Source organism: Melospiza melodia, chromosome 1 (genome assembly GCF_035770615.1).
Source record: "Melospiza melodia melodia isolate bMelMel2 chromosome 1, bMelMel2.pri, whole genome shotgun sequence".
NCBI classification, from domain to species: domain Eukaryota; kingdom Metazoa; phylum Chordata; class Aves; order Passeriformes; family Passerellidae; genus Melospiza; species Melospiza melodia.
This window is the reverse complement of record NC_086194.1, coordinates 120,548,597-120,570,122: the sequence shown is the minus strand read 5'-3', so window position 1 is coordinate 120,570,122 and position 21,526 is coordinate 120,548,597. Positions and strand designations below refer to the sequence as shown.

Here is a 21,526-nt window from a genome sequence, read left to right as displayed (position 1 = left end):
AGCTTGTAAACAACATACAGTGAGTGTGTCTGTGTGGTGGGTTCTCAGGATGAGGTGAACGGGAGCCAGAAGAAAGATTTTGTTGAAGCAGCCATGGGTTTCTGTGGGAGTGGAGAAGGAGATAAATGTGTCTCATCGTATGCTCAGCTCCGCATTGATGATGGTCTGACAGCAGAGCACACTGTGTTGTGTTCTCCTAAGGTCTCCCCTCCTTGCTCACACATCCATTGTGGCATGAGAGGGTTAAATGAGTCACTTCCCGGTCCTGCTGCTCCTTGTCTGGATGGTCAGGTTCTGCAGCTGTGACTGACAACCACAGTTTTTCCAGTGGTGTGCAGCATTGCTAAATGCCTTTTGGATTGTAGCTAGATGTTGGATACTCAGTCTTGAGATATGCAGGATTCCCATGGATTCTGTCTACTGCTCATTTCCCAAACAAGTCACAGAAACACCAGTCAAATTTGTCATCTTTTTCTCAATCTGTTCAATTACTGTTCAGTGTAATTTTTGCTTCTACCAGCCTTCTGCAAATTCAAATAGTGACCCTTTCTGGGAAAATACTGAGACTGGATTCTGCTCTTCCTACCTTTTTGTTATTTTGGCAAATAAAATTTAGAGGTCAAGTTTTTCTTTGACCGGTCAGGTTCACAGGGCAGCATGATTAATAACTTCTTGTGACAGATTCTGATAATTATAGTTTTATTAAGCTGCAAAAATAAACAATGCAGTCTTCTTACTTGCACTGCATTACACAACTTGTACAATTTCTCCCAATACTTACCTCATCCAAATCCAGTCATTTGCTGTGGAGATCTTAGTAAAGATTTCCACTGACTGCATTCTGTCAGCACAGATATGATAAAATGGCTTCTTAGTTTGTTTGCAGAGACAGAAAATAGAGGATTCAATTATTTCACTTAAGAAGATGAATGGAAGAGATTGTGGCATGTTTGTTTGTGTTATTAGTTATTTGTAGGATTTCTTCCTACGTGAAAGGCTTCCCAAGGAAGTGGTCACAGCAGCAAGGCTGCCTGAGTTCAAGAACTGCTTGGACAGTGCTCTCAGACACATGGTGTGACTCTTGGGGATGGTGCCGTGCAGGGCCTGGAGCTGGACTCAATAATTTTTCTTCCAACTTGGCATATTCTGTAATTCTGGGAAATAATACTTTCTACATGGTTGCCAGAGGCTATTTACTTCAGCATGAAGTTACCAGACAGACCAATTTTTTGCCATTGCTTCAGTGTGTTTCTTCATTCCAGAAAGAAATAAACAGGAGGAAGAGGAGGAGAAGTGTCTGTACTGGAACAGTTATCCTTTTCCTTTTTAGCTGGATCTTGTCTGCAATGTTTTTTTGTAGTGTGTGCTTGTGTTTGGGATATATTTTGCTTTATAGAACATTTTCTTAACAGGCTAGGAAAAACACTGCTGGGGTTTGGCCATAAGCCCTCTTCTCAAGACCTGTTTCCTGCTTCAGCTAATAAAAAAAGACCACCTTGCTTTGCTTGTTGTCCATTTCCCCCAATTTAGGGAGTGTTGTAACAAAAAAGAAGTAAGAAAAAGCTTCGACACGATTCCTTGACAAGCCTAAGAGTATCTAAGAATATCTGTAGGAAAATAAATGTGTATAACATAACATATAAACTCATTTTGTATGTCACTGAAATGCACCAAAAAAGTAAAATACAGCAGCTGTTTAAAAAGTCCCAACTGACCTATGCAAATATGGAAGATTGAAAGTAAAAGCAAATTATATGTGTGCATGCGTGTGTGACAGAGAGAAAGATGTGCTTAGATAAACATATTTCGAACATCTGGTTTTCTGTTTGATTTGTGTATGGTCTCCTGTGAAAGTTGCTTTGAGTTTTTTAAGTAGTCTTTGAGTTATAGAGCACAGTATTTCCCAAGAAGCAGGATTTACTTAGCACTGGTGCAATGTTATCTTGGAAGGAAGACAAATTGTAGATAGCAGTAAATAAAATAAATGAGGATCACACAGTAAAATGCAGGCTTTACCACTGAAAAAGATGAGGTAGAATTGGTTGCTATTAATTTATCTAGTTTTGAATCTCTGTAAGAAGCAAAAACAAACCCTGGAAAACTTGGTAAATCCAAAAGGAACTGGAGAGGTGAGCTATATGTGTCCACAAGAGCTTCATTTTAAATGGCTTTAGCAAACTTTAAAAGATATTTTGAAACAAAACAGTTAAATTAAATAAAAAAGTTGCAAGTGTTTTTGTACCCAGAAACAACTTAAAGAAATATCCAAGTCTGTGCTGCCTTAACCTATGGGAAGTATAGGCATTACTTCAGCAAAGTGTTGAAGCATGCTGATAGTTCAGTGCTTGTGTGGGTTTCAGCCTGAAGACTTTTGTCCTTGGAGATGTGCTCCCATCTCCCGTTGAGATGGGACGCTGCCAGCCCAGCCCGCCGTGCTCCTGCCCTCCGTTCAGCCATGGAGTGAGGCTGCCCCTGCTGCACCCTCCTTCTGCAGGGACCACAGGGAGAGCAGGGCAGGGTAGCTCCAGCTCTCTCCCCTTTTACACTCCTTCACCTGAAAGCAAGAAATCCAAGCATGAGTCCTCCCTGGATTAATTTAATTTAAAGCACAGCTCACAAGTTGTCCAGTGACTTTCTTAAAAAATGTGAATGTGTGGGCTCCCTGTGCAGATATTCCTGTTGGGAAATGTATTGTACACCTTAGTGAAATGCTGTCCTTTAGCATCCCAAAGGATGCCAAGGGCTATCACAGGAAATGTTTCCTATGGATGTAGCTCTTCTGGCAACACATTGAGTGAGTTCTTCAAGCCTGTGTGGGAACCAAAGCATTAGCCAGAGAAGCAGACTTTATATAGTGAAAGGAAATGGAAAAATCCCCTCTCCAAACAAAAAAAAAAAAAACAAAAACACCAAACCAAATTGCAGCATTTACATGTCAGCCAGTGCTTTTGAGTTTTTCAAGATGTTACAGAAATATCAGTCTTGGAAAAAGCAATATTTCACTTCTTCTTTCAGAACAAGTTCCTCCAGTCTTGTCCTGGCTGATGGTTGCATAATACTTCATAAAATGTAGATATTAATGCAGAATTTCATTATACTCTTTGCTTAGTTTTCTCCCTCAGATTCTTTTTTTACTGTTACCCTTTTACATCTTTGAAAGTTTAGAAAAGGGAAATAACATGTTTACTAGCTAAATATTCCATGAGAATGTGTAAGACACAAAAGATGTTAAATAGTCAAAATACTTTCTGTTTGCAATTCATGTGAGGTTTAGATGGGTGTGTCTTCCTCAGGACCAAATCTGAGAAAAGCAGAGAGGATGAAAATAAGTGGGTTTGATTTTTCTTCTAGATACTCCATTTTGTAAGTGCTTAGTAGCCAAAAGTCCTTATAGCACAGCTATCTATTTATACATCACAATGGTTTGCTCTGGTTTGCTTCTGAGACTCATAAAACACTGCAGAGTAGATGAATGAAAGCAGAAGTGGAAGCAGAGTTCTTGTTGCTATTGGAAGGAAGGCAACAGATGGAGCAAAGAGAACATCTCTGTTTTTTCTAGTTCACATTTTCTCTTGCTAGCCATCAGTTCCCACTGGGGTCTCTGCAGGTTGCAAAAAAGTTACATCAAAGATCACACCTTATTACAGTTCTATCAGTATGGTTTATTCTCTCATTTTTAGATAGGTATTTTCACTTTTTGGGGCCTTAAGCAGGTTGGTTCAGCATTTCTGCACCACTCTGGTAGAAAAGGATAAGCACTGAAATGTGTCAGCAGAGGTCCTGACCCTTTCCATGCATGCAAACATACCAGTGTGTTGGAAACAAACATAAAACTCCTCCCTTTAAACATAAGCTCAGCTTTAGTGGAAAATTTCTGGATAACGTGAAGTACAATAGAAAGGTTGTAGCTCTGCATGCTGTTCTAATCGGAATTTTCAGTTTTCCTTATTTGCTGTGGTATAATTTTTGCTGCTTTGTCATCTTCACTTGGATGCATTAATAATCTGAGAAACCTGAAATTGTGCAAATGTGACTGACTAAAGTTTGCCTAATGAGAAGGATCACCAAATAGGCTACATAGCTGTAAGGGACAAGCATTTTATAAGTACTGAAGTTGGTTTTGAACGGTGACAAGGCCCAGCAAGGGCTGAGCACTGCACAGGCTTCCCCCAACATCCTGCTCCAGTTCCTTCCATCCTGCAGCCACCTCTGAGTTTGTTATCTGGCACGGGAGAAGAGCACTTTTGCAGTATAGAAAACACTCAGGGCAATAAAGAGATATCAGCATACCTTGAGTCCTTGAGGAAGGACTTAAACCTGATGCAGTGCACTATCCTTTGAATATTAAGGTCTAAATAAACTCTTGAAATGTTTCAGTATCTTGTAATGTTGTTAAAATTACATCTTTCCTTGTGAATAAGCAGTTGTTACTGCAACTGCCTGTGTTCTAGCGTTTCTTCAGCACTACTGGGTTCTTAACTAGTTTAGCAAAACTGTTGAAGATGTGGAGAATAATTATTCTTTTCATAAAATATTAATTTTCAGTAAAGTGAAAATACTTCATTCTTTTAAGAATTAGAAGTTTATTATATCTAATATATAGAAATCAAAAAGGAGAATTTCCCTGGATGCTAAATGTGTTACTGCACATCTCTTGAGCATCTCTAAGATGTGAAATGAAAGTGTTGAAAATAGAAGCATCAAAATTTTGGATTTATAAACCAAAATCAAAAGTTAGAAGACTGTAAATGTAAATATGGATCTCCTCTTAGAAATACAGAGGAAACTTAGGCCACTAGAGAGAAAGCTTGGGAAATGAGTACAGCATCCACCTATAGTCATTATAGAATAATTAGCACAACGTTAAGACCCAAAAGAACTATATGCTGCTGTGTATGTATATTATATTTCCTCAGTTATATATATTTTAGAATAAAAGAGCTTCATATGGAATTGTTATTAGTTGCATTGAGCACTTCAAAGGGTTGAAAGAGTATCTCAAGGACCTATATAATATTCAGGAATAATGGCTTTTAAAACACTATTCTAAAATTTTTTACACAGTATTTTCTGATAAAAGATATTACACATAATTTTTTTTTCTTTCTCCCTTAATTTCCACTTTATTCTCTATTAGTTTGAGATGTTTGGGTAAGAAATGGGGAAAACATTTAAAATCTGTTCTGTAACCTTGTTTGATTTGAATTCAGATGACTGTATTTGAATACAGGTAACTAATCAGTCGTTCCTGTGCTGTGTGTTGAGACAAAAACCATGTGTTCTTCAGTAATAGTGGCATTAAGAAAATTGGGGGCAAAAGCAATACCATTGAGATTCATCTTTGCTAGCAGCTACCTTCCATTCAATGTGTTGCAAGGAAAATGACATTCATCAGGTGTCAGGCTCACTTGGTTTCAGTGGCACGCTTGAGGAGAGATCCTTTCTGTCCCTCACCCAAGATGGGTCCCTGATGAAGCCCTCGAGGCCTGGCTGACTGTACCCCAAGGAGCATGAGAGTCTTCTCTGCAGTTTTGGACTCTCTAGGATATCCCTGAGCTGGCTCTTGCAATGCTCTGCAAAGCAGCGGCTGCTGGGGCTGCCATGCTCTGACAGGGGCTGCTCCAGCAGGTAGACCTTGGGTCCAGTCCTGTAGTGCAAGCTCTGGCTGGGCTCATCATCTAAAATCCATTAATAGGTCGTAAGATCATCACAGATATATTTTCAACCTGCCTGTGCCACTGAGCTGGGAGTAGTGAGCCAAGCATCATTGCACAAGGAACAGGATGATTTGGGACTGATAGGTTCTCATCCAAGTCCCCTTTTCTTTCTTCCTTGTTTTCTAAAGTAATCTTCTTCAACGTGTGTCTGTCTGCTGTTCACTTTAAGCCCATTAAAGTAATTTTATCCTAGTTTTTAAAAGCTGGGTCTGGAACAAGCTGTAGTTTCCAGTGAGCTGTAAGTGTCCATGCTTTATAGAAGTAGCAGTATCAAGTAAAATGTAACCACCTTTCTGCCTGTGGGTGTTTTTAACCAACCTCATTGAATGTCTGAAGGCATCTGAATTGTATCATCTGTGTTACAATTGAGATTTTAAAAAGATAATCTACAGCAAGACCTACAAAGTTTGGTAGTCGACAGGAAGAAATGCAGAGGTTTTTAACCGCAGAAGACTGTAAGAATGGCATATATAGTGTTGGCTCACAGCTCTCTTTTTTCCTGCTCCAGAAAAGGAGGGAAGCAGCTATATGAAATGCTAATAGTTTCACTGTGGTTTTGAATAGACTAGACTTGAGAGTCTTGAGTATTTTTCCTTTTCTCTTTTAACTGCAATTTTGTTATTGTATTGCTGCCCCCATCTCTGCTAAATATGGCTTTTGAAATGTAAATCATATCATGTTCTCAGAGATGCATATGACACCCTCAGCACTGTTCCTCTTTGCACTTCAAAGAGCTGTGTGGTCACACTTTGCATCTCAGCAAAATCGCAAGATTTGCCTTCTGAAGATCTCCTTTAATGTGTACAATCAATCCCTGATAATGTATTTTGGGTTTTTGTTCCCTGGAGTCTGTTAATTTTAGTGTTGCTACAGGTCATCAGGAAACATAATCTCTTCTTTTTTAATTTCTCAGTGAGCGTGCCTGAGGGGAGAGGAACACAAGAGAGGAGAGACAATTGAACGTCACCATTGGCCGAGACCTGGAAAAATGGTGCTGGATGAACACAGGATTAGAACTTAATTGTAAAAGGGAAGGGAAGTCTTGACAGGAGATTTGCTTCATTTTCACATTCATCATGGCACAAATCCTCTGGCTGGCTGGTTGATGGGACTGTCCAACACTCCTCCTTAGTTTCAGTGCAGATCCCTTCTGCTTACACATCAAAAGACCTGGGAACAGGTGGGAACTGGATGGTGCCAGATACAGGAATGGAAAGAGAAATGGACTCTGACGAGCTAAGATGGAAGTGACTTGACAGCAACAAGCTCAGCAGTTGTCTCCAGTAAGGACAGGTTGAGACGGGAATCTCAAGCTTCTCTGGAAGAGCAGTATGCAGGAAGCTGGTTTTCAGGCCACAAATGCTTTCACAGGTAAGGATTTCTGTTCTATTTGCTGGGTGCCCCATGGCTGGAGGGAAGGAATGATGAATCTGAATCCATGTTCTCAGAAGGCTAATTTATTATTTTGTGATACTACATTGTATTAAAGAATATTAAACTATACTAAAGAATACAGAAAGGATACTTACAGAAGGCTAAAAAGATAATAATGAAAACTTGTGACTCTTTCCAGAGTCTCGACACAGCTTGACCCGGATTGGCCATTGAGCCAAAACACACCAGAAATCCAATGAAACAACCATCTGTGCTAAACAATCTCCAAAGACATTCAAAGGCAGCAAAACACAGGAGAAGCAAATCAGATAATTATTGTTTTCCTTTTTCTCTGAGACTTCTGAGCCTCCCAGGAGAAAAATCCTGGGCAAAGCAATTTTTCCAGAAAATAGGAATGTGACACTGTTGTAGTTCCACTCATATTCTCAGGATGATTTACTGGAGTTTGGAAAATGAATAGGTCCTGACTGTCATTAGCATCTTGTAGTACTTTCAACTTAAATAGTATTTAAAAACAATTTACTTGAAGATCAGTTCAACACCTTGTACTAGCAGTGAGGAACACAGTTATCCATGTTTCTGCTTTCGGAAATGGATGGCCATGAGCCTTGGGGAAGGTTTATCTCAGCTTTCCTCGTTAAAGTACTCATTAACAGCTTAACCATGAGTGGTCTCTTGGGTCAGTATAAAATGTGGTCTGTAAAGTTGCTCTTGTGCTCAACACAGGAGTTTGGTGAGGCTGCAGGATGGACATGGCTCATTATCAGGAGGCTTCTCAGCAACATGTCAGTGTTGAGCCTAATCTTGTCTGCTGGAGCACGTCTCTGGGCAGACCTTGCCAGGCACCCTCTCTGTATTCCCCCTCCTCACCACTGGCCTGCTGTAGTGCTTGAACTGGCTAAACTGGATGGTCTGAATGGGAATTGTTTCACCTCAGTCCGGTGTATTTCTCTGTAGATGAATTAAAAATAATGCAGTGAGAAAGAGGATGCCACGCTGGTGTGACTTTCTGAGGAAAGCTCCCTCTAGTGTAAAGTCTGCTGGAGTTCATTTAGTGCTTTCCCTGTATGGGATAGTTTCTGATTTGAGACGTGGGAGGAGGAAAAGAGGATGAGCAGATCCTGCTGCTTTGTTTCCATGTCTGCCAGCCAGCTGAGATGCAGCAAAAAATGCATAGAAAATCAACTGGATATTGCTCTTGTTTTGGTAGGTCTAGATAAGGGATTAGTTCCACAGTGTAAATAAACTAGTGATGTGCGAGACATTTATTTTTCTAATATAAAATATTTGCCTTTAGGAGGAGTTTTGGCTGCAGTGGGTGTGATTCTGTGTCCAGCTGTCTGCACCAGCACAGCAGTTTGGAGTGGTGGTGCAGCTCTGAGCTGTCTGTGTTGCCTTGCTTTGATTTACAGCCTGGTTTCTGTGTGTGCCAGTGAGACGTGTCCTGAAGGAGAGGAAACGGGAACTCTCCTCCACATGTGCTCCAGTGCTGATGGGAGAGGTGAAGTCTGGGACAACCCCAGGGCTCTCCTTCCTCTGTCTAGCCAGCAGCACACTCCTAAAGCTCCCCACTGCTGTTCTTGTCCTTGCTGCTTACTGCCAATCCTCAGCTCTTTCTTAGGAGTTTTTGTCACTCTTCTGCTTTCCACCAAAATTCCCAACTGTGAGGATATCTGCTCTCTTCCTTAACCTGGCTCTCTCCTTTGCTGGAAACCCTATTACTTCTAACACCCTTGCATTACTATATTATTTTCTGTCCAGTTTTACACTTTTCTGCCACTGTGTCTGCTGCCCCTGAGCTCCCAGAAGTTGGCACTGTGACCAGGGTGCTTGGGGAGGGGTGTGTTGGAAAGCTGAGGTTTCATGATTGCTGCTGGATGGAAAACACCTGGCAAGCAGAGCTGCATAAAATTCAGAGAGGTGAAATGGGGTCCTTGGAAGCCCAGGACAACAGTCAGACAGTGGTGCAACCCAGCAGATTCAGATTCAGACCTATTCTGGAGACTTAATGGCATGAAGATTGCTTGGTCTCCTGTAAGAAATTCTTATATTCCTTTGGAATTGCCCTTAGGTAAAGATGTTAATAAACATATTCAAATCTTGGCAGCTGTACTAAAGAATTATTAAACATTAAGGTGCACCAAACGTTCAGGAGACTTGTTAAAGAAACAGGTTGAATTTTATTTCCTTTGTATGAGGAGAAAACTTCCAGCTTGTATCAAATTGCTATCTATATTTTTGGAGATCCTTCTTGTTCCTTATTAGATTTATATGATGTACTCAGCAATAATAAACACTGGGTAGGTATGTATTTCTCAGAGAAATCCACTGGAGTGTGTTATGCTAATTTAAGAGTTGCAATAAGGATGTAATGGCAGTACATATGGTTGCTCCTCTGATCCTTGCTGTAGTGCTCCTTTTGTTTTGTTGGAGTGCCAGTTTAGCTGTAGGAGAGAACAATATCTGCTAGCAGCAGAGGGGGCATGGCCTCATGAGAAGGGAGCTAATTTGTACAAAAAAGCTTTGATATCTGAAGCCTGGGGGGTGTCAACACTGAATTGAGACATGCTAAGTGATTGCAGCTATTGCAACAACCAGAGGAATAATTTCAATTTACAGCTGACCAGAGTGCTGGCAAAAGAAGCCTGGGAGGACAATGCCTCTGTGCAGCCATGGTTAGAGTATTTCCTAAACCTCTTTTCTACTTTGCTGTTTGCTGTTACCTGGAAAGGTTTGCAGTTATGGCTAGGAGAAATTTTGATCCTGTCTGTATGCTCATTTTACTGGCACTGGTGCCAAAGATTCTCTTTCTTGCAGATGGCTCTTGTCCCAAGACATGGGCTCTCCCAGTCATTTTATCATATATTACCAAACAATAGCAGAGGTTTAGAGTATTTCCACTTTATGTGCTAAATACTGAATTCCGTAGATCATGTGAGTGTAATAGGTTCAGCATTACAGAATGTAGAAATAGCAGTGGAAGGGAAGTGCTCCTGGGCTTGGTTAGGAAAGAGATGGCTGAGCCTATGATGGTAAAATACAATTTGAGTGGCAGCAATCAGGAAAGAGTGAGCCTGTCCTTCTTCAGAAGGTGAGAAGAGAGAATTTGAGAATAAAAACAATAGTATGCAAGAAAGTATATTGCATTGAGCTCATAGAACTGATAGGTAATGTTTCCTGGGATACAAGCCTGAGAAATTGTGGCAATTTTAAAAGGAAATAACTTTTTCTTTCCCAGTCAAAATAAAGAGTAAAAAAAGCCCAGATGAAAGGCATTTCAGTAGAAAAAGAGCAAGAAGAGACAAAATTATATGATCCGATAATTTGACTCATACGTAAGGTGGAAACTCAATATGTTACTGGAGATGACTGTAAAAGAAGATGAGAAAAATGCAAGGGTGAAATCAGGTAGGCCAGTTCACAGAACAAGGTACAACTAATAAAGGGTATGATAGCAAAGTAACATACCACATTCTCAGTAGTAATAAGAGGAAGACCGAGTTTCTGGGCTACTAGTTGACAGGGAATTACAAAATGTCAGTTAAAAAACTCATAATCTGATGGTGCAGAGAGGATTGAGTAGTTCATGTAAGTGTTTGTATTGTTCTTTGCCTAAAAGGATGGTCTGGAATCAAGTGGCAGGAAAAGAACTGCGACCTTGAGAAAGGTAAGAATTCCAACTAGAGCAGGAAAAGAACAGATTATAAATTAATGAGATAGGATAATGGGTGTTTTAGAACAAGATGGAGTTTATTAAATTATCTCTTCAACATTGGATGAAATAGCTGAAGCAATCTCTGAACAATTAGTGGCAACACTGGAGAACATTTGGAGGACAGATTAGGTTCAAAAAATCTATGAAGGAGCAAACGCTGCGCCTATGTATAAACTCTTCTGGGTCCTTCCATGTCCCCACTGGAGTAGCTAGCTTATCTTATATTCTTGGGGAAAAAAGTTTGAGTCAAAGAGTCAACTGTATTTTTTAATAATTAGCCTGTAGATAATAATATGATAAATGAATTTGCATGGATTTTTTTTTCCCAGAAGGTACCTTGTCAGTGGAGCCTAATTTTCCTGTAAGCAGAGAAATAATATATTTTGATTTTGGGAAGTCTTTTCAGCTTCTCATAAACAAGGTGGCACAATGGGCTACAAGGTGGGTACACAGTTGGCTGGAAAGCTCTGCTCAGAATAATTACTAGTGATTCACAGTCAAACCAGAAGGATCTGTCAAGTGGGATTCTGCCCTAGATTGCCAGAAAATATTCAATATTTTAATTAATGATTTAGATGATAGAATCTGCATGCAAAATTTCTAGATGACACCAACCAGGGGGAGGATGTAAGCCCTCTGAGCACAGGATTAGAATTCAAAATTAATGTGATATATTGGAGAACTGATCTGAAATAAATATGATGCAGTTCATCAAGGACAAGTTCTAAATTGTAGTTCAACAGGAATAATCAACTGTGCAAATCAAAATGTAGAATAACTGGTGAAACACCAGGTCTGCAGAAAACAGACAGACAGTTGCAAGAGTTCAGAAAATGGCTATGAATCAACAATTCTGTCCCATGAATATTGTGCTAGAATATATGGACAGGAGTCTGCCTGCAAAATGATTTTTCCAGTCTACTTGGCATTTGTGTGGCTGATGTACTATTTCTGCTCTGAGCAGTGCTCTGTGGGTCTCTTGGAAGCATCCAGAGAAAAGCAGAATGAATGGCCAGAGGTCTAGACAACATAACCCCTGGGAACTGCAAAAAGGGTCTTGTTCAGACCAGAGCAGTAACTCTCAAACTTTCTGTGGATTTTTCCCTTGGTTGCCAGAAGCAGCCCAGATTTGTGTCAGGGCGTGTCTGATGCACTGAGGGACATGACAAGATGTGGCTGTGACACAGCACTCCTTTGGGGTGATGGTCAGAAGGACCTTCTCGCTTGCACATGAAGTTTTGCACCTTCTGCACTGGCCATTCCCAGTGCCACACCAGTGCTGGATAACAGCAGTGGCAATTCTGGACAGCCAAGGTCTGTTTTTAAAATCAGCCACTTCCTTCACTAGTGTGTATTTTGAGTGCTCATTTGGGAGAACAGTGTGATTCTGAAGTCTGCCCTCCATCACTGGGGAGTGTGTGGCACAGAGACATCCAGGATGATCAAAGGATAATGGGAACACTGTGGGATGGATTAGGAATCAGTGTATGAAGCTACCTGACCTTGCAAGGTCAGCCTAGGTTCATCAGGATTTTATTAACTCCAACTCTGTCAGACCTGGGCTGACTCAGAGGCATTCCTGCCCTGTGACCCTCAGCAGTGCTGGAGGGATTATTAGTTCTGGCACTATGGAAACCAGAATAAATAGTAAGAGGCTCTGTGCTGCTGCCCTTCAATCTAGCACTGACTTTCCCTGTCATCTCCTGATCCCATTCTGTCATAGCTGCATATCTTCTCCCTCACACCTTTCCCTGTGAAAGTGATGGCACCCTCAAATCTTTCCGTAATCCCTCGCAGCCTTATGTCTGAAAGTCATTCTCACCAAAGTTTGACCTTGGGCCATATCCAGAGAGACCAGGCTACTCCCAAGGAGCAGCTCCTCAGCTTGGCTGGCACTCCCACAGGCCCTGCTGTAGCAGAGAAAGAGAATTCATCTGTTAGATGATGCTCATGGTCATAGAAACACAACTTGGTGGAGCTTCTCCAGTGTCCCCACCTCTGTGCTGTATTTCCTGGCACACAGGATTTCTGCTGCATTTCTTCCTGTGTTTTATGTTGTCCCAACCTCTCTTTGCCTCTTCTCCCATCAGTGCCAACATCCCCTCCCCTCTCTCTGTATTGAGGCTCTTTCATCCCTCCCCATTTGTACATTTGGTTTCACTTATCTTCCAAATTCCCTACTCTTGTGGTAATCTTTCTGCTTTTCACTGCTTTCCTTCACCTTTATTTCCAGACCTTTCCCACTTCCAGACAACTAACTACACCCTAATTCCAGGTTGTGTAAGAGCCTCTCTCCCTCTTTTCTAGACTCAACCCTTCCTCTCTTCATCTGCCCTTCTCTGGGGTGAGTACCTTTCCCCACATCGCATCTCTTCCATGGTCGCTTCTGCTGGGATCTTTCTTTGCAGGAAGGCAATCTCAGAGGCTGCCATCCACTTTGGCTTCTCTCCCTGCATCTTGTTTTGCTTAACTGCCTGCATTTTGGGTGGAGATGTCTGTGGTACAGGGGTGGCAGTGCCAGAATAGGGAGGCTCCTTGAGGGGACTACATGGTAGACCAGATAAATTGCTCCAGCAGGTTGCATATGACCTAGTTGGCCATTATGCATTTAGGGAATGGGAAAGTGAGGGAAGATGTGATAACCATTTAAAAATATATGGAAATTTCATGTAAAGAGTAAAGTAATAGAAACTGTTTTCCAGTTCTGCTGGGGATAGAGCACAAAGTAGCAGTCAGGTTTGCTGTAGTGGAGAGATTGAGGTTAGACATTAGGAAAATCTTTCTAATGGTAAGGGTAGTTAAGGACTGCAGCCGATTGCCTAGGGAGGTTGCAAAGCCTCTGTCACTGAAGGTTTTTAAGAACAAGTTAGACAAATATCTGTCAGGAATGGTTTATGTACAGTTGATTTTGCCCTGGGGCAGGGGAATGGACTTCATGGGAGCACTTCCAGCCTTACTTTTCTGTAAAAATGATGCTCTCTTATTGCTGGTTCCCTGGATAATAAATGTACATTTTTAAAGTTAGTAACCCACCTGTACTACTCTATCATCTCAGTGTTTAAGTAGATTCTGTTGAGCTCTTGGAATAATTGATAAAAAATAGATTAGGAGTCGTGGGTGTTTAAAGTATTAACTCTCCTTTTGCTGGAATATTACTCCGTTGCTTTCCTTATAGCTTGGCCTTGTTTAGATGTCTTATTTTTGGGGGTGTGACATGTTTCTGTGTCTGTGCAACTTGTATAGAAATATTTTAATGTTACAGAAATGCTGCATCCATTCTTCCATTTCACAGTATGCAAGTATTTTAAGAAACACTTTTGCCACTCTTAGATAGTAAGCATATTTAAAAGGTAATTTTAAAGAATAACCAAAAATAGGGCAAAGCCAAATCAACAATCCCCTGAGGTTGTTTTCTTTATTGTGAGCAAAACTGATCTGTAACTGGTATATCTGCTGCTGAAGGTAGCCTTCTTCCTCAGAATTATAATTGAGGCTCAGTGTAAAATAGAAAAACAGGTTTTAAATGCCTTATATTAAGTATATAGTGTAATATTGAAAACAGTTGAAAATTAATTTATACATTAATACAGATCTCCCACATTGCTGATTTCATTATTTGCATGATTTTCAAGTACAGATAAACATTTCATTTAAAAATTCAGCTTGAATATGTAGCAGAGAATTCTCACCCCTCTCTGTTCTAGTTTTGTTTTCATCTCCTTCATGAAACTGTTCTGACCTTACTAAAATGTTTGCAAGTTTCTTAACAATTGCATTCTTATTTTATGAATTTTCAAGATTACTGTGTCACTCAGAGACAACTCTGTCTCTTAGTTCTTGTGAGAAACAGATTGCTCTTTTGCCATGCCCCTTACTCAGCACACAGATAGTAACAGATCATATTCCATTGTATTCCTTAGGTGTTTTATTTAGGGTAAGCAGTTTTTGGAATACAGATAGTATTCTCAGCAAAAGTACATGGAAGAAGATATAACCATGGTCTCTAAGAGTTTCCCATCTAAATATGTGACATTCAGTAACATTCACCACTCCTGTTTTAAGTATAGTATTGCATTGTTTGGAAGTCTCCTCTTCAGCGTTAAAAACTTTAATAGAAGTACAGAAGAGTGTGAAACTGTGAAAATGAATTTGAGAGCACTGTTGCCACGTGAGAGTGATAGCTTTTGGTCTCAGCATAGTTCTTCCATTGTCCTCATGGTCAGTGATTAGAACCAGAATGCTTTCTCTTTAGGATTTTCTTCAAGCCTGCAAGGCTGGCTTTTAAGTTTTGATCCCAAACTTTATGTAGGTGAAATACTGTATTTTCTGCTTTGTTTCCTTTCACCTCAAGAAAATGGGTAGTTCCCCTTAAAATGTCTAGTTGGAGAACTGTTTAATCTTCAACTGGCCAGGTACTACCTTTGCTTCTTGAACCGTGGCAGTCCTTTTGGAAACAGAGGGACATGTCACACAGGCCAAGGATTTCACATTTTAAATGCTTCTCCTTTCAAATTTATATTTAATTGGGGTGCAAGACCTCCTTCCCTGTTTGCTTGTTTCAGCGAAGTACTACATCCTTTTCCATTTGCTAAGGGGACAATTTGGGTGGCAGTCACTACCAGCAGGAGGGCTTGCCATGTGAAGCCACCTGGAGCTCAATGAACAGCAGGCAAAAAAGGGCAGAAAAGAAGCCAATGAGACTCCAGAGGAAGTGCAGTGGTGGGGTGCCCTGTGAAACAACTTGAGAGTCCCTCACTTGGAAAAGGATTCTCCACGAACCTGGAATTACAGACTACTGCATGATATAACACCATTCATATAAAGCAACATCCTACTTACTCTGATACAGGAATATTTCAAAGAATTACTTTAAATCAAATTTTCATTCATTTTTGATTTAATTTAAATTCAGTTTAGACGTCCTTTAGTTTTCAGTCTAGGTGTTGTTTTGGGTACATGTATGTGGACCACTCATTCTGACAGTCCAGAGCCAAATGAAAAGCAGTGGTTTGGGCACACCAGAGCAAAAGAAAGTTCAAATTGAGAGAAATATCTTGGCCAGTGCTATTATTAAAATTATTCTATGAAGTAGTGTATCACTGGAAATGGCAAACTTCTTCCCAAAGTGGGAGGAAATGCTCCAGCATGTTCAGGCAGGATGTTAAGCCTGGATCCTCACCTTTGGTAACCATTTTTAGCAGATGATATTCAGCTATAGCATTGCCATTTGCAAAGCTGATGGTTCTTTGGAAATGCCCATCTGCCATTTCTCATTTCTTAATAGTACATGTCACGATGCCTTCGTGTGGTACAACTTAGTCAGCCAAATGGCCAATTCCAGACTGAATATGACAATAAATTTAGCTGTAAATATGCTATGTTTCAGTGCTTAATCATAATAAAAAGGCAGACTTTTTGAAAGGACAAAATGCACATCATCCCTCAAGTAAAACTCAAAAAATAAAAAGTGGTGAAAATTGATTGTTAAATTGGCCATTTATGCTTTCTGTTAATTCCTTCTAATTAATTAGGTGGGCTGCTTTTGGAGTTTTTTTTATCTTTAGGGGAAAAGAGGCAGTCTGGCTGTGCCCATGGCTGGCTGAGTGTATTTTCACTGCTGGAAAGGCCTTTTACCTGTTGCTGCTGGTGGTCTCCAGCAGTGGCAGTGGGGCTGCCTCCTTGTGTTGGAGCACCACTGTGAGGCAGGCTAGAAATGCATTTTGTTACAGACTTAAAAGTGCTAAAAGGGGAAGCCTAAGCCCCAAATCAGTGCAAAGCAACAGAAGCACTTGACTGTGCCGTGTTGGAAGCTGAAGAGAAACAGTGGCTAATTGGAAACATAAATGCTGTTAGAAAAAAACGAATTTTATTCGTGTAAAAATGATGCGGGATATTCCCAGGCACTTGTCTTGAGGTGAGGTAAAGTTTTGGGCTAATGTTTTGCTGTTTGGTTTTTCTGTAATGTCAAGCAGCCCATTCGACTTGATACTCTCTCTCTCTCAGTTTTCTTTTACCACCAAAAAAAATAGTGTGGATTAGTGTTATGTTTCTTTGCTCTGTGCAGTAGTAATGCCTTTACAAATCAGAGACTGCAGTCTGGATAAACAGAGAAGTGAAAGTTGACATTACTGGATAAATGTTGTGGAAAAGCCTAAAGTTACTGAGGAGAAGGTAATACCCTGTATACAGATTAAATGCTACATTTACTTCTCTGATATTTACAACCTTTTGCTTTTTTAGCAAAAGAAGCCAGGATTCACAGGTATTAACTTCTTTCTAGGCCTTTCTTTGTTGCTGTTTGGTTTGGGTTGTGGGTTGGCACAGTCCTTGCTCTGAGCCCTTCTGTGAACACACGTGTTCCTGTGCCTGTATCAGCTGCACCTCCCATCCTGGGGCTTGGCTTTCTCAGCAGGAGCACTTCATTAGGGAGCAGCATGGATCCACCCAGGCGTGCACCCCACGCTCTGCCTCTCCCAGGTTTTCTCCCTGGGGGCTGCCCAACCTCTGCTCCAAAACCTTTCTAGAGGGATAATCACACCCGTTTTAATTTCTACTCAGCCGTCGGCAACAGTGAATAACCAAAATGGTCGGTTTCTAGTAAGATCATTACTTGCTAATATGGTGTAGCCTTCAAGCCCTTCCAGCCTCTTCCAAACACCCAGAGAGACTCTTTTCTCTGTGAGAATACATCACCATGATATAACTGTAATAACAATGCTGCTTTCTGAAACCCATCTTTTCCAAGGCTGTGCTTGTGCTGATTTCTTAACCAAGGGAGCTTCAAACAGGAAGGCTTTGACAGTATCTGGAGCCCAGGAACTTGGAGTTTAATAGCAAACCAAAATTTCTCTGTATCATAGTTGAATCCTTTCCACTATAATTTATTAGGATCACACCACTATCATTTGCCTATGAAGCTTACCCAGTAGTTTGGCCTGCTGAATCCTTAAACTTTGAAAGCCATGAAGATGAGTTTCCCTGGGGTTTAAGCAGATGTATTGATACATGGATGGCAAGTTGGGACACTCTCCCTGTTCATCAGAGCCACAGGTCCGTCTCCATGCTCTCTTTCATCCCAGGATTAATCTGTTAGCGATGGAGAACAGACTGAGCAGTATGTCTTTCATATATTGTAGGGTTTGATTTCTTTTATTAAAATTTTCTATCCTGTTGTGTTTTTAGCTTTCTCACTTGCTTCACAAGAAAGTCACTCCCTTCTAATTTAAGTGCAAGAGTAAAGGAAGCTTTGTTTGAGTTGTGAGGAGTTAACAATGAAGAGTTTTCATGATGAAAATGCCCAAGAAGAATCCTTCTCTGCAGCCAGCATCTAAGCAGCACCTTCAATCCACGCCTCTGAGGATAAATATGTCTCTGCTGTTAGTGGGTAAAATAACTTTGTTCAATGCCATTTGATGGCTGACAGTGCTGGATGCCTGTGTTGTAGGTGTGCATATGCTGAGGTGGTGATAGGTAGACTGAGGACAAGGTAATGGCTTCAGAAAAGCCTGGAAGACTGGCTTGCCTATGAATTGTTTAAGAATTGTCTGTTTATCCTGGAGGCTCAGACTATACAAACCAGTAATTTATACTGGCTGAAGATGGATTCACAGCCTGGCTGTGCACTCAGTCAGTCCTTGATTTAAACGGAAAAATTGGAATTTGGGCATGAGTCTCCATTTTTCCTCTTTCTGATCTTTATTATTCTTGATTTGTTTATCTCAAAAGAAATACTTTCAGGATAATATCTGCTTCCAGTTGCTCAGAGCGAGAATTTGAAGAGACACATGACCTGCCACAGCAATGCTAAAGTTCAGAAAAGCCTCACTCTTCTTAACTTGGGAAGTAGGTGACATCTGTAAACTGAAGATACTTCTTTTTTTTCCTGTAGCAATCATAACCTTTGTGCCCAAACCACTGCTGTTTATATAAATTGTTGGACAGTTTCTGCATAATAAAAGAAAGAGGGACAAGCCCAAACAAGAAAGGCAACAAGTATGGTTCTTGAAGATGTTTTTATTCAGTGGCTTCTCTAGTGTATGCATGGAAAAAGTGCCATAGCATTGACTTAGTGGCTTTGTACAATCTTTCAAGTATGTCACTGCTTTAAAACCACGTTATTCTATTTTTTGAGATAAACATGATAATGTTCTCTCAAGCATGACTCCTGCGTGTAGTGGTCAGTGTTGCACCAAAGAACCTTCAGCTGAGATTAGGACCCTACTGTGCCAAAACAGTGAAGGACAGCTCTTTTTAAAGCCTCAACATCTAAAAAAGACAAGATAGAAGCAGAAGGAAAAAGTATTGCTGTCCAGTGTTTGCAGACAGGCACCTGAGACACTGATGCGGTATTGATGTGAGGTGAGTCGGGAGCTTGGCAGACCTGAGGACTAAAGCTACAGCCTCTGAATTTAAACCCTGTATGAAGGGTGAGGTTATAACAGAAAGTACTAATGTACCTAATGCACTATTTTCTGTGTTGTATTTTTGTACTTTTTGCCTGCTGCCGTGAGGAGATGAATGTAAACTGGCAAGATTTCTTGTGGAAACTGCAGGCTTGCTTTATGCCAGCAGTGCTAGAAAGAAGTTCTCTGAAGAACAATTACAGCTGTCCATAATATGTAACACAAACAACCCTTCTCATCTGCAAGTATTAATTGTGCATTGGGAAGAAGAGGGTGCTGGGATACCAGACTGCTTAAAGTATATGGGATATTACTAAAAGGCTTAAAGAAACTCTGTCATTGAATTGCCAACTACAGAGCAGGATTATTGAAATTTATGAGAACAAAATTTAGTGAGATGAATACAAATAAAGCTGTCCATATTAGTGTCACTTTTTTTTCAAAGGTCTTTAAATGCAAAATATAATTTCATTAATGTAATGCAGGCGGGCTCATTGGATTGTTGCATTATACGCTTTTGGATCTGACTTGATGTGGTATCTTAAGACATAATTTGAAGAGCCTCAGAAAGTCCTGGGTTTTATGTGACTTGCTTTATCTGAAGGACAAAAAGGCAAGTTTTGTGGAAAGATTCTGTTTCATACTACATCTAGTGGTCTGTTTGAAAGGCAAACAAACAAGATGCCAAACCCCACAAGTATTCAGGCATATGAGCTCTTCATCTCCAGGAAAACTCTTAATGAGCATTCAAGATTCTTCAGTTTGCTAAGGGACATCTTCTGCTACATAAACCATCATTAAAACCAGAAATGGACAAGCAAGAAGGAGAAAATTCTCATGCAAATAAAATCAGCTGTTGCCATATTGGCATTGTGCTTTCAATTAGTATTGTGATTGGGAACAAAATCCCCCAGTTGTCCCCATTCATGGCACTGTGGTTCAGCCCACAAGACAGCTTTGTTGTTACCAGAGTAGATAGTAGTCTCCTGCTAACAGGAGGTTGGAGAAAGTGAATTTGCTTCTTTCCAGCTGTTCAGAGGCAATGGGATGCTGGATTTGTTCATGTGAGATGGAAGGCAAGAGGAGTGAGACCTAGGGACAATGTCTGCAACTGAACTGGACTTGTGGAGTTCCATCCTGAAAGAAATGTGTGCTTGAGCCTCCACCTGGATATAGTGCTCTTGGAGAGGCAGAAGAGCATCAAAGCCTGACTTGGGATGGTTGCAGAAGGTAAAGCTGAAGATAGAATTACATGTGTGTACAGTGGTTAAGATGATTCTTTTAACAGTGATTGCTGTCACTTCAACCACGCTAAAGTTCTGCCAACACTAGATCAGAAAAATACTTGTACAGGGAACAAACTCTGGAAATCTTATCCCTGCAGTGACAGTCTTGAAACAGTTTCAACTGGGAAAGAGCTACATTCATTTTGGGGAAGAGTGTCAGAAGTCTAGTGTGCTCATTCTTAGTTTTTGTCTTCTTAAATATAGAGCCACACTCTAAAAGTTCGATCAGTGTGAGACTGTGTAGACATTACATGATGCCAAGCAATGAGTTCCCAGATATTTATAAATAAACTCTTGGTGCGCTCCCATTTTCCTCTCTCTCGTCTTTGCCATTATCCCACACACTTGCCCCAGGCTTTCTGTGCTATTTATAGAGATGGTAGTAGTAATTCCCTTTTCCTGAATATCATTCTTGAAGAAAGTAGATCAATTATGCAGTATAATGCTGGTTGGGTTACACCTAATAGCTATAGCTGTTAACCTCACATGTTCATTTTACTTCTGTGGTAGTAATGAATCGTTAAATTAAGTGCAGCAATAATCCTTGAGTGATAAAAATAGAAATAATTTTACAAAGGCATTCCAAAGTGAATTCTTTTATTGATTAATATTATGTAAGATTGTCAATATCTTCTGACTGTTACGAGGTTTCCAGAGTGCAGCTCAAACTGTGAGGGTGATGTGTAGAATATCTGCAGACCCTCATGCCTTTATTGTATTCTAATCTTTCAAGACTGTTTTTCAGAAACTAGAAATGAATGAAAGAACAATGTAGTCTTCATGTTAAAGAGCTCCCATTTTAATAAAACTTGAACAGTTAAGAACACTTAGTTTTGCTAAATGTGTCTACCAGAAGAGACAAAATTGAAAAATATGTCCTTTTAGAAAAGAGTATTTCAAGTTTCATAAAGATTCAGATATATAGGGGGAGATGCATTACTGCTCTGGTCCACTGTGGAAATGTATTCTCTAACTACTGTGCAAATGTTCTAACATAGTGAGAATATTTTT

General features: G+C 40.4%; 1 protein-coding gene across 3 annotated transcripts in view; it reads left to right on the top strand.

Moving 5' to 3' along the window:
- LDLRAD4 (low density lipoprotein receptor class A domain containing 4) overlaps window positions 1-21,526 on the top strand; it is a 242,350-nt gene that overhangs the window by 52,791 nt on the left and 168,033 nt on the right. For all 3 annotated transcript variants that reach the window (XM_063165658.1, XM_063165650.1, XM_063165643.1), the window contains exon 2: window positions 6,631-7,088. In XM_063165658.1, the coding sequence (XP_063021728.1) occupies window positions 7,049-7,088 (40 nt within the window). In that variant the 5' untranslated portion in view covers window positions 6,631-7,048. The remainder of the gene's footprint in view (window positions 1-6,630; window positions 7,089-21,526) is intronic.